This window comes from Branchiostoma lanceolatum, chromosome 2 (genome assembly GCF_035083965.1).
Source record: "Branchiostoma lanceolatum isolate klBraLanc5 chromosome 2, klBraLanc5.hap2, whole genome shotgun sequence".
In the NCBI taxonomy this organism is placed as follows: Eukaryota; Metazoa; Chordata; class Leptocardii; order Amphioxiformes; family Branchiostomatidae; genus Branchiostoma; species Branchiostoma lanceolatum.
Genome location: NC_089723.1, coordinates 15,683,942 through 15,697,166, shown reverse-complemented (window position 1 = coordinate 15,697,166; position 13,225 = coordinate 15,683,942). Strand labels below are relative to the sequence as shown.

The following is a 13,225-nucleotide window of genomic DNA, read 5'->3' as shown; positions in this document are numbered from 1 at the left end:
GTCGACGTTACCATTTCTTAAGCCGTACAGAAAGACGTGAAGACGTGACGTAAAAAGGACCCTCCCCATAACATACTGTCGCGCTTTCCACCGCGTATAGTCGTAAATATTGATTCAAGTTCATGCTTGTCGGCAGAGCGGAGGGTTGGGATATTAGTCTGCGTGAGACACACCTGCTGAGAGACCACATTTACGGAGTCGGCACAGCTGGGTGTGGTACATACGGTCCCCTCTCTCCTTCCAACATGAGCGCGGCTCAGTTCTCCATGCCCCCGATGACGGAACGCCCGATCTACCATGGTCGAGTGTACGAGGTAAGAAACTCGTAGCAACGTTTCTTTCTATGGCGCTGTTTTTTTTTGTGTGACGTGCATGTTAGTTCAGCAAATATGTACTTCGACCGAAATTTATAAAAGCTGGGCTTGACTAGGTTTTTCCTTAAGTGACCTGTGATCTGGACGTATACGTCTGGGTCAAGTTATAGACACGGTATGTGGTGGTGTTGCATTAATACGCTGTGGCGTCGGACAGACATGATTTTTTAATACAATCGGGCGATATGAATTGATATGTAGAATATTGCATCACATCTGTATGCTCCCTGTCGCCCATAGTTGTTTTATTTGAAACACTTTAAACCACAGTGTTCTTTTTTTAAGTAGGAAAGGTCAAAATATTGGCACTATGAAAAAAAGCTGAATGTTGTATTTCTCGCTCCCATTAAACTATCAATAATGATAATAACTACGCAATCAATAAACACTTTTAAGTGTCTGGTTATTCCAAGGTCACATTTCCAACCTGGGACCCGACTTGGCAGTCTTGAGGAACGAAAAATATGATATAAAAGTAAAAAAACACACACACACAAAAGTACCAAAAATTATTTAAGAGCATAGCTTGTACTATTTATTGATATACACTTAAATGTTTCGTTTCCTCAAACACCCCGACCGGGCCTCGGTTGGGGATATGTGACCCTAGCATTTCGGCTTGGCACTGTGATGAAATCTCGATATTCTAAATTCTGTAAATAAATTTGAATTCGCGGTGGTTTTATGTTCGCGGCAGCGCTGTAGTCACATACTGATGCAGTATTGGACAAAAATGTTCGCGGTGGTTTTGAGTTCGCGGTGAAACGGTCGCCGTGTAAAGCACGAACATAAAACCAGCACGAACATTTCTGGATTTACATTACTACCTGGGTGGGAGCCGCCATTTGGCAGACAGTTGGTCTAGAATTTGTACCAGAGCTCGAGGGCGGAAAACACGTGCATCTGTGCGTTCTAGACACAATTTCCGTGTCGGCTCAGTGCGGTAGCGCAGTACACAAAATGGCGGATGAACTGAGTGGCTCTACGTATCTTGACCCAAAAGTCGTGTCTAAAGTATCCCACACGACACATGTACAATGCTGTACAGTTTTACATGGCCAGTCCTCCGGTTTACATTCTAGGCCAACTTTGTACCAAATGGCATTGTCTAAATCACACACAGTATTGAGCATGCCCTTACCGTGATTTCTGGGAGTTTTATTGTAATGTACTTTGTGGTTGGCATTTGTAATTTACGATTTACAAAGTCTAGAATTGACAAAAAATAAGAGAAAGAAAAAAAACTATATTGCTGTTTTCTTTTCTGTATATTTGTATGGTACGAAATGGTGCAAGAGATTTGATTCCTTTCGTGGGAAGGTTTGTAATCTGATGTGTGTTTTGTTCAGACCGCAGTGCCGGCTTGCACACCGCCGGAGCGTGCCTACTCTACCGCGTCCGATCACAAGTACATGGAGGCCCACCCCGTCACAGAGCTACCATACGACGATCACATGGTCGTGCCCTTCAAGTTTAAGGAAACTACCCACCACACCGAGAACACCACAGACCAAAGGTATACAAAAAAATCCTTAAAGGCAACCAAAGCAATATTAGGGCCCCAAAAAATGGGAAAAAATGCTGAAATCTTTATGTTAGTGACATTAACTAACACTGCCTAGCACATGTGTGTAATAACGTCATATTTTTAGCATTTTAAAACCATTCAAAAACATGCCATACGATGATCCCCTTCGTTTCGCAAGCCTACAAAAACCCCGGCGACGATTTTCAGTGAGTTCTCACATTACAACGAAGTCATATTTTTGCGTCATGGACGTCACTTTACATTGTTATATTGTTTTTTGAACTAGTTATATATAGAAATGACGACATAAATTGACTTTCAACATTCAATTTTCGTGCCCAAATATTGCTTCGGTTGCCTTTAACCATTGTCCTGCTGGAGTTCCAGAGCAAAAATATACCCCCACTGCTGAAGTGCGCAGAAAAATTTGAAAGAAAGGGTACCCGTTTGATATTGCTCAATTTTAGTTATCACGCTGTACAACAACCGCGCGGGTGCAACTAGCGCATTGTAGAAATATTCCCAACCCAGCAATTGTCTGGGCTAGCATACAGAACAAGAATGTACAACCCGGCAATTACCGGGCGTAGCAGGACAAGTTGCCTTCATATGTTTTCTTTTTCTCAAAATTTCTTCAATGACGCAAGGGAGATGACAGACTGATATGGCAGTGCTGGGACAAAAAAAAAGTGATGATCAGAAAAATATGATTCGTTTTGAATCCGCGAGTTTCAAAACGAGGGGTATCCGCACGGTCATCAGTAAACACAGACATGTTTTCTCCTTGGTGCTGAACGTCCTTCCGCTGGCGCACAGGGCGGAAAATTGAACAATAGATATTGTCTGATTTGTGTGTGTTTGTGTACAAGTGTGTTTGTGTGGGTGTGCTTGTGTGAGTGTGCTTGTGTTTGTGTGTAATGTGCGTGAAAGCAATGCGTTTCTTGTGACTTTTAGTACGATTTTACTGTGACTGTTAGTAATGCATTTTCTGTCGTCAAAAATAACACTACAAATTTGAGACACAAAAGAGAACGTCCCACAAAATAGGTGCCCAGTCTAGCTCTGATGTTTCCGGTAAAGCCGGTGTCACAGGGATTTCGCACCCCCCTGATTTTGAACCCCCCGGTGCGAAATCACTAGGCATCTCGCACCCCCCGGTGCGAAATCCCTAGCGATCTTGCACCCCCCAGCTAGGGATCTCGCACCCCCTCCTCGAACCCCCCTAGGGATTTTGAACCCCCCCAAATATTTCGAAAGGTGCTCTGTCTGTGCAGCAATTATATTCAAAACTGCATTTTGATATAATAAAGCCATAGTTTAACGTGGTAATCGAGAGTATTACAAGTTGCTGTGTCTGACAGAACAAACATCTAAGACTCCGGGAACCCAAGCCCTGGACTAATGTAACGCTACTAGTATTTCAGCACAGCGCGATGATGGTGACTCCCTGTGCACGATGATTCGTTGTAATATTCTTCCTTTGTGCCATGAGGATAGTACGATTAGTTCATAGTTTTACTTCAATGTTCATAATTGATTTTTTAAATTATTTCAGAGACTTGAATAACATTTTATCATACAAAATTATATCACATATTGAATGGATGACGGGTGTTAAATAGGGTTAGAAAAAAATTATCGAAGCCTTAATCGAAATCTTATGACATTTCTGAGTAAGAATTATTAGTTATTTAATGTTAAAAACGACGGGATAAAAAAATGTCGCCACCAGGATTTGAACACAAGAACCATGACTCCCAGATAGTCATTGCACAACCCACTTCGTTACCACTTCAGTCAACAGAGCATTTGAAATGTCAGTTATAGTTACCAATCAATTTGTTAAAAAGATAGCCACTGGGAATTATGAATGCCGTAACAGAACACATACTACACCCTGGGGGTGCGAGATCACTAGAGGGGTGCGAAATCCCTAGCGATTTGCGGGGGGTGCAAATTCACTAGTGATTTCGAACCGGGGGGTTCAAATTCACGGGGGGTGCGAGATCCCTGTGACACCGGCGTCACAATTCATGCGAGCGTCGGCCGACTTTGTAGATCGCCCGAAGCTCGCCGAATTTCAAAATCGCCCGAGCGTCGACCGTATTTTCCAATGAAATTCTCGGGTACGTACGTCGAACACTAAAAACTAAAAATCCCCCATAAGATGGTACCATCTCTTGGACATGGACGAAGTCAGTATCGACTACTAGTAACCTGAAAAGGCCAATATTTAGATCAACTTTGATTTCTAAAAATCGCCCGAAGCCCGCGCCTCGTAATCGACAGGACGTCGGCCGTACTTCGACCGAAAATGCACATTTGAAGCTCGCCCACACGTCGGCCGAGCTGAATTTCTTATTTGTGACGGGGGCTTAAGGGGTGGGTGGTGATCGGTTGTTGCTTATTCATTGATTTGGCTGTAGGCGCAACATTCCGTTAAGGCTACCCAACTAGCCGAGGGCAATAATCGAGGTCGTTGCACTCAAGCTACTCCCAGTCCTAATAATTAAATCGGACGTCATGTTACGTCAGATATAGTTTTACAAAATTCAAAATGTCTCCCAATTTTCTAGAAAAGAAGACAAAAAACATGATGGTGTAATTACGTTAATATTAGCCCTCCATAATTGTAAAACACCATGCTTGAACCCCTGCAAGATCTTTGACATGTCATGAAATGCTTAGCCTCTACCAGGCTCCACAGGTAGCAAACTGTACCCCTGGCCAGCTAACCCCTCTGGTATGTTATCTGTCTATTTGGCAATTTTCATTATTTTTCCAGCGACCTGTGGAGTCTGGTAGAGTCTAGGCATTTCATAACATGTCAAAGATCTTGCAGGGGTTCAAGCATGGTGTTTTACAATTATGGAGGGCTAATTTAAGGTAATTGTACCATTTTATTAGGACTGGGAGTAGCTTGAGTGCAACGACCTCGATTATTGCCCTCGGCTAGTTGAGTAGCCTTAACGGAATGTTATGCGAATAGCCAGGAGTTTGCCACCACCCCCAGACCCCGGGGAAGACCACCGAAGAGATGGAAAGACCAAATTGTGAAGGACACGGGCTTAAACAGTCGGGAAGCAGAGGCTAGGGCAAGGACTGCTTGGAAGAATCCTCCTGGAAAGCAAGGGGCCAGTTTGTGGCCTGAGCACGTAGGCAGGCAGGCAGGTAGAGACTGGTAGAGGCTATAAAATGGCCACAATATCGAAGTGAAAGAATCGCGTGTTGCTGACAAATTTAATCTGCAAAGTGCCACGGGCGTTGTGTAAACACGTCAACAACCAGTCATGTTAATTCCTGCACGTTTCACACAGTTGCATGCAGACTAGTCGCTGATTAATTTGTGGTCGCCTCGCTGAAAAACAATCTGTGTAAAAGTACAACAAGAACGTAAACGCCCCTGCAAGCGACCACAAGTATGTAGTACATGCATGGAAACACAAAGCAGCCCTACGGCGATCACGTTGTCGTGCCTATAAAGGAACCCCAAGCAATATTAGGGCCTGAAAATCGGGTTTTGAAAGTCAATTTATTTAGTAATTTCTATACATGATTAGTTCAAACAACATTATCACAATGTATAGCAACGTCCATTATGCAAAAATATGACGTCATTGTGATGTGAGAACTCACTGAAAATCGTGGCCTGAGTTTTTGTAGGCTCGTGAAACTAAGGGGATCATCGTACAGCACGATTTTGCGCTGTTTAAAAATGCTCAAAGTATGAAGTTATTACGCAAATGTGCTAAACAATGTTAGTAAAGGTCACTACCATAAAGATTTCATCATTTTTTCCCCTAATATTGCTTTGGTTGCCTTTAAAATTGAATTAGACTATTATCATAAACCCATCATGCTGAGAACACCACAGACCCAAGGTATACGTTTTTGGAGTTTCTTACACAGCGTGCAACAAAAATTCTCAAGTTTGGGGTTAGTGTTTTTTTATTCAATGGCAATATGGCAAAGACACTGTTACAAGATAGATTTATACGGCAAGGTACGGACAACAAAAATGTCCTTGCCCCTGAGGCGTCGCAGCGTAACATTTTCGTGCATTCTGACTATGATGGTCAGAAAAATGAGCTCAGTTTTTGAATTGAGTTTCAAAACAAGGGATACCCGCACGTTCATCAGCACAGCAAACAGACTTGTTCTTTCCTTGGTGCTGAACTTATTTCCGATGGCGCCCGGGGCAAAAATAGCGGTTCGTTTTCTAGTGTGTGTAGGCGTGTGTGTGTAGGTGTGTTTGTATGTGTTCGTTGATTAAAATACGATTCTTCACGGCTATTGTTAAGATGTTCCTGTGACTGTTAGTAAGGCATTTTTCGTCTTCAAAAATGATTGAACACTACAAAATTGAGACACAAAAGACAAAAATGTAAAACATAGGCGCCCAGTCTAGCTCCGATGTTGCCGATGAGGAATGGTATATGCGTTGTTGTTTCTTTAGCGCTTTGGATATAAGCATAACATTCCAAACAATCTACCCAACCAGCCGGGGAAAGTACCGAGGATGCTGAACTCAAGCTACTCCCAGAAAAAGTTGAAGGACCATGCAAATCAAGCTCGACTTATACAATGACGCCAATTAAGCGGTGAATGAGTCACGTGTTGCTGATTAATTCAATCTGGCGTTGTATTCAAAGTGCCGTTAGCGTCAGCAACCTGCTAAGTTAATCCCTGCACGTTCGACACAGTTGCAAACAGACGAGCCGCTGATTAAGTCGCGATTACTTCCTTGCAAAACAATCCTTGTAAAAGTAAAAAAAAAAAAAAAAGAAAAAGCCCCCGCAAGCGTCTGTAGTGATTGGGGTAGTAAGAAAATTTTAAACCGTTACCAACGAAAGTAGCATTTTGGTACTCTTCAAGCAGAGATTGGTGGTGAAGATTGTGACCGTTTTATCATATGCCCCGTTTTTCGTCAGCTATCCCCACCGGTCATAAAACGGTCACAATCTTCCCCACCAACCTCTGCTTGGAAAGTAGCATTTTGGCACAACTTCTATATTGGTTACGGGGGTTAGGCAGCAGGGAGAAGGTTAAGTTACAAGCGAAACTGTCTTTTTACAAGAAAGGATTTAATGAAAGCCTTGGAGTTTAGTTTGAGCGAAAATGTCGAAATACAATTCTGAAGGTTATATTTCAAATACCCGATCTGATAACGACGAATTCAAAACACTGAGAAGTAGATGTTGGTGTTTTTCTTGGTTTCCTGAAAAAGTCCTCCCACACCATAAGGCTAGGTGTTTAGGGCGAAGCCCATCTCCGTTTTGGTAGCACTGGGCCACACTGAGGTACAAAAAAAACAATTGCTGAAAAAGGACAACCCTAAACGATGTCTTGGATGTAAGAAACGTGGAAGACACTGCGGATCCGTCCCACAAGCTTCTTTCCCCCGGAAGATGAGAAAAATTGAACTCAGAAGACGCTCGTGGGTATAAAAGGTCACAAAAAAGCCCCTCACTGCTCCGAACGGATTTGGGGGCTCGGCTGCTGATTATATTTTTCAGGATCATACTCACCTTTCTATTCTGGTATGGATAGAGCGTTTACACTTCAGCGCAGAAAAAGAAGGGAAAGACAGTTAACTGGGAAATGTTCCCCAGGGGTAGCTGTTGTAATAATAGTTGTGTTATATTCTTCAAGCAGAGGTTTCGATCGGGGGGCTAGTAGTGGCCAGGATTTCTAACGTCGCCCTCCCTTCAAAAGAAGAAGGGCAGCGTTAAAAATCCTAGTCACTATTATCCCCCAAATCTGCTTGGAGTATATTGTGTTATTCCTTCGAGCTTTTCGGGCAGGCGAAAGAAAAAAAAAACGAAAAAAACAAGCCATCAAGTGATGAACCAAAAAAGCCATAGAGTCAACATACCAGACTATTTGATGTTTTCAGCAATGAATATCTAACCTTTAACATGTAGAAAAAAACTATAAAACTTGAAAGACAAGGACTTACGCGTTCTTCAACTCTTGGTGGCAAAATGTGATTACTTTCATAATGGTGATCTTTTTTGTTATTTGATTCAAATAAAAAAAAATCAGCAGCTAATCAAAGAACCAAGAATTTCAAATTAAATTGGCGTAGCCTAATTGTTAACTCTATTGTGATTAGGTCTTCTATGGTGTAGATGTTATTATTATTACTGTCTCTTAATTAGATTACTCCATTGGGTGTACAACAAAAATGGTGTTTGCACTATATTTTTGTTATCAGTGACAGAATGGCTGTACTCACAACACCCCAAATTATGATGAAACCCTTTGATCTCCTATGAGTGAATCAGTTATCATCTACTATCCTTCTATATGTACTTAAAGAACGGAATGCATTAATCGAACATTACCAACATTTCCCACGTAATATGTCAAGTACCCACTAGATGTATAGACCTTTTTGTGGATCCCATTGCATGCTGGGAGACATGGGGCAGTATGGGTAGAGCAGGAGCAAGCGACATCATTACCTTAATAATGGGTATGTGTGTGTATGCATGTTGTGTTTAGCCCACTGTATGTTGCCATGGAAATGATTTAAATCTATTTGCTCCCTGCACTATTCATACTGCCCTGCAAATTCTCTTAGTATGCAACGGAACTACAGCCCCCCCCCCCCCATGAAAATTATCTACTGTTTTTGGTTATAGGTTATTATACATGTCATGTCGAGGTAGCAGTCTCATAGTTGTGTTCCTGGTTCGAATTAGTTGCTAAATGGGAGACCCGGGTTCAAATCCTGGGAAATTCAGGCTAGGCCATCTTGGTTTAGGCTGCTCCTATCTTACGAAAAGGAAGTAAAATGGGGGTCCTGTACTTTTTGAGAAGGTGCCTCAAGCACATTAAAAGGAGAAAGGCTAGCAACCCCTCCCTGTAAAGGTATACCTTGCTACAGAAACATAGGTAGCCCCTATGAGCCACTTTTACTTAAAGGTAACCCAAGCAATATTTGGATCCAAAAAATCGGATTTTGAAAGTCAATTTATTTAGTCATTTATATAACGTTACATGATTAGTTCAAACAACACTATCACAATGTATAGCCACGTTCATGATGCAAAAATACGACGTTGTTGTGATGTGAGAACTCACTGAAAATCGTGGCCAGACTTTTTTGTAGGATCGCAAAACTAAGGGGGTCATCGCACAGCACGATTTTGTGCGGTTTTAAAATCCTAGAAATATGTAGTTATTACGCAAATTTGCTTAACAATGTTAGTAAATGTCACTACCATCAAGATTTCAGCGATTCTTTAATTCTACATTCAATAATTCTATTTCCATTTCTTAGCCCTAATATTGCTTTGGTTGCCTTTAACATGGTTAGCAACAACAACAACAACAACAACAACATGTCCTGACTCTCCCCTAACAGTCCCCGCGAAGAGATCTGCAAAATCTGCCATGAGGGCGAGACGGCGGGCCAGCTGATCTCTCCGTGCCAGTGTACGGGGTCGCTGGGCCTGGTGCACCGCTCCTGCATCGAGCTGTGGCTGTCCTCCTCCGGCTCCACCACCTGCGAGATCTGCAACCAGCAGTTCCCCATCACAACCAAGTCACGCTCCTTCCTCCAGGTGAGTTGAGTTGAGTTAAAGGAAACCCAAACAATATTAGGGGCCGACAATTTTGAATTTTGAAAGTCTATTTATTCATTTAGTCATTTCTTTCCATGAATAGTTTAAACAACATTATCACAATGTATAGCAATGTCCATGAGGCAAATATATGACGTCGTTGTGATGTGAGAACCCACTGAAAATCGTCAACTGGGTTTTTGTAGGCTCGCGAAATTCAGGGGATCATCATACGGCACGTTTTGCGCAGCTTTAGAATGCTCAAAGTATGACATTACTACGCAAATGTGCTAAACAGTTATGGTAAATGTCACTAGCATAAAGATTTCAGCATCATTTCATTTCCATTTTTGGGCACTGATATTGCTTTGGTTGCCTTTAAAGTGACCCAGGCATCTTGATAGGATGCATAGGGGTGGTGCCCATCTCTATTTCTGTAGCCCTTGGGCCACACATTTGTGCAAGTCATTACAGCAGGGGGCTGGTACGCTGCTTGTTATGTGTTTAACTACATGTACCATACTCTTTCCCAAATGCTAAGCTGAGTGCTAGGTAGAGAAATGAGTATGTACCATTTTTAAAGTCTTTTGGTATGACCCGGCCAGGGATCGAACTCACGACCTACCGTGTGCAAGGTGAACACCAACTAGGCCATTCCACAGCCGGGTTAGAATGAGTCAAAATCTTTCCCACACAAATTCCTTCAGTGTATACAGGGGTGATCATCTAATGATTGCAATGCAGGCCTGCTTTTCCAAGGAAAGCCGCTAGAGGGGCTAAACCAGCGCCATTTATTCCACAGCTATTCAGCTATTCCTGATGCTCAAAAAACCTGACCATAGCAAGATCTGAACATTTTGTACCAAAACTGAAAGTTCCACTGCAGTACCATAGAAAGCAGCTAGTAGGCCCATAATATAACTTTGTTTTGTTGACACCTACCAACACATAACAACCCATGAATAGCGGTATTATTTCATAATCTTCATGACGCTGTGAACATACATTCATGTAACGTTAACTGTACTACAGTTATGCTTCAACTGTGAACTTTAAACACAGCAAAAACCTCTTTTTCTCTCATGTATAATCACTGTGAATCCATTTACATTAACTTCTTGCATTATCCTGTTGAACCGTAAAAATACAACCGAAAACATATCCTTTTTTACAAGGGCAAGGCCATGTTGATTTGATTATATGCATCATCTGGGAACCCAAAAACTGATGAGAGCATGCGAATAGAAAAAAGTTTTGAAAAAAAATTGCCTTTATTATGAAATCTATGTGGTCAGGAAGAATGGACAAAACTGAACAGACTTACAATAGCCGAAAACCTTTCTCTTTTTTTGCTGAAACTGAAACAAAATTGATCATCCGTATCAAATCAACATGGCCTACTGTAAATGCAGAAATGTTCACTGTGGTTTTATGTTTGTGGCGATTGTTTCACCGCGAACTCAAAATCACCGTGAACATTGATGTCCAATACTGTCAGTAGTAACGTTATGTGACTATAGCGCTGACGCAAACTTCAAACCACCACAAACACTCCATTTTCCCCTTAACGCAAAATTAAAACCACGTGAAATTAAATGCATACAGTACCTAAAAGCACTTTGTACTTTCTGACAGTGGCTGAAGAACAAGGACAACACCATGGAGAAGCGTACGTTCATGGGGGACACGGTGTGCTTTCTGTTCATCACCCCGCTGGCCAGCGTCAGCGGCTGGCTGTGCCTGCAGGGGGCCATCAACCACATCAACCACAACAGCCCCACCGAGGCAGGCGGCCTCATCGCTCTCATGGTGGCTCTCTTCATCATCTACTTCTTCTGGTCCATCGTAAGTACAGATTCTGTATCGAATATCCAGATTTTATTTGATTTTTTTTAATCTATTAGAATTGCAACTGTGCAATACACACGAGACACAGGCAGTTATTGCTGGTGTTGTGACCCAGACACATAATGTACCCATTTGGAGTGAGAAAAGTCGTGTTAAGTGCCTTTTTCCCAAGGGCACAAGATCGGTGGCGTCGGGATTCGAACCCGGGACGGCTGGGTTTCCCCGTACTTTCCCGTTCTGGGCCCAAAACCCTGCCGGTACAGCACACGACCCCAATTGGTTACAACAGCTGACATTTGGTGATCTTCTGTCACAAACAAACAAACAAACAAGCAAACAAACAAACAGACAGACAGACAGACAATCAGTCAGACAAACCATCCGCAGGGCAGTATTGACTGGTTCTGCTTCACATGATTATGAAATACTTTCTCTTTTATATGATAATTTTGTATTGTAGTCAATAAATGTCTGTATTGGGGGTCATTTAAGGTCTCTTACCATTCAAAGAGAACAGACAATTGGTTCCTTCTTAGGTGGTTAACTCTCATCGGGTCTGAGGGCCAGAAATTGATTTTATAATAATTCATAGACCCTTGGAGGTTTCTTGCTAAATCTCAAACATTTTTAAGATAAAAGTTGAGCAAAACGTTGTTGTTTATACTGTAAATCACTTTGATATGGTGGCAGGAAAACATTGCGGTTGGGGGAAAATAGAGTAGGTCACAGCACTTAATTTCAATGGTGGGAACAGACATTACTGTCTCAAATATTAGTGATTGAATATTTCCGATGATGAAATCTTAGATGCTGACTAGTGACCGTTAAATCAGCTGAAATTAAGTTACAGTTAACAAATCAAGAATTACAGCATGTGTACGATGACTGGTTGTCGTGGTAAAACTGTAAATGCAGAAATGTTCACGACGGTTTTATGTTCGCAGTTTTCGCCGACTCTTAAAAAAACTTAAAACCACTGTGAAAAGCCCTTCCATTGTGTGACTGTACCGCCACTACTATTGTTTCAAATGTGAACTCAAAACCACTGCTAACACTCCGTTTTCTCCCTACCGTGAAATTAAATTCCCACAAACATTTCTGCATTTACATGTACAGTAATTTGGTTAATGTCTTTAATGTTTAATACCCAGAGTGCTCCATTTATCCCAGCATGCAAAGAAATATAAGATGGTCGATCACATACTGTAATGCCACACCATTTTAATTTCTTGGTTAACACAATTTAAAAAAAAATGCTAGATTACAAAATCAACAGGAAAACAGAATCTCAGAGGAAAGTTTGTACTTTGGTGCACACAATTTCAGGGAGTGAACAGGGTCAGGTACAAGTTTTCACCCCAGCCTTCTGTTTTCATGATTTTTTGTGTGCTAAAATTAAAAAAAATCTGTTAACCAAGAAATTAAATTTGTGTGGCCTAACAGTAACTTAATTTTAGCTAGTCAACCACTAACATTTCATCATCGCAAATATTTGATCACTAACATTTGGGACAGTGATGTTTGTTCTCACCGTTAAAATTAAATGCAGTGAACTACACACTTTTCCCCGAATCGCTAAAATTACCAACTGCAATATCAAATGGATTTACAGTATCTGCGTACTTTCCCGTAGGTGTCCATTCGCTACCACGTGACCATGTGGCTGAAGTGGCGCAAGAAGAGCCCGGAGATTCAGCTGATCGACCTGGCCGTCCGCTGCACCAAGACCCCGACCCACAGCCCGCAGAACATGTCCAACAAAAAGGATCCCGAAACTGGCTTCTAAATTTCACCCTTCCCAGATGACCAGGTTACAATCAATTTCCTAAAGCAGGTATTTCACTGGACTGAGCCTGTTTGGGACAAATTACTGTAGCAAATTTTTGCCAATTTTCCCTAATTTG

The 13,225-nt window shown here is 41.9% G+C and overlaps 1 protein-coding gene across 1 annotated transcript; it reads left to right on the top strand.

Annotated features, from left to right (window-relative positions):
* The first annotated feature begins 245 nt into the window (after window positions 1-245).
* On the top strand, window positions 246-13,225 carry LOC136426868 (E3 ubiquitin-protein ligase MARCHF3-like). The gene is made up of 5 exons (XM_066415587.1): window positions 246-314; window positions 1,724-1,890; window positions 9,275-9,473; window positions 11,109-11,318; window positions 12,955-13,225. The coding sequence occupies exons 1-5, from the start codon at window positions 246-248 to the stop codon at window positions 13,105-13,107; spliced, it is 798 nt and encodes a 265-aa protein (XP_066271684.1). The 3' UTR covers window positions 13,108-13,225.

Coding starts and splice junctions, on each gene's coding strand:
- LOC136426868 (XM_066415587.1), top strand. CDS start 246: ATGAGCGCGGCTCAGTTCTCCATGCCCCCGATGACGGAACGCCCGATC. Junction 315..1,723: donor ACCATGGTCGAGTGTACGAG/GTAAGAAACTCG, acceptor TGTTTTGTTCAG/ACCGCAGTGCCGGCTTGCAC. Junction 9,474..11,108: donor AGTCACGCTCCTTCCTCCAG/GTGAGTTGAGTT, acceptor ACTTTCTGACAG/TGGCTGAAGAACAAGGACAA.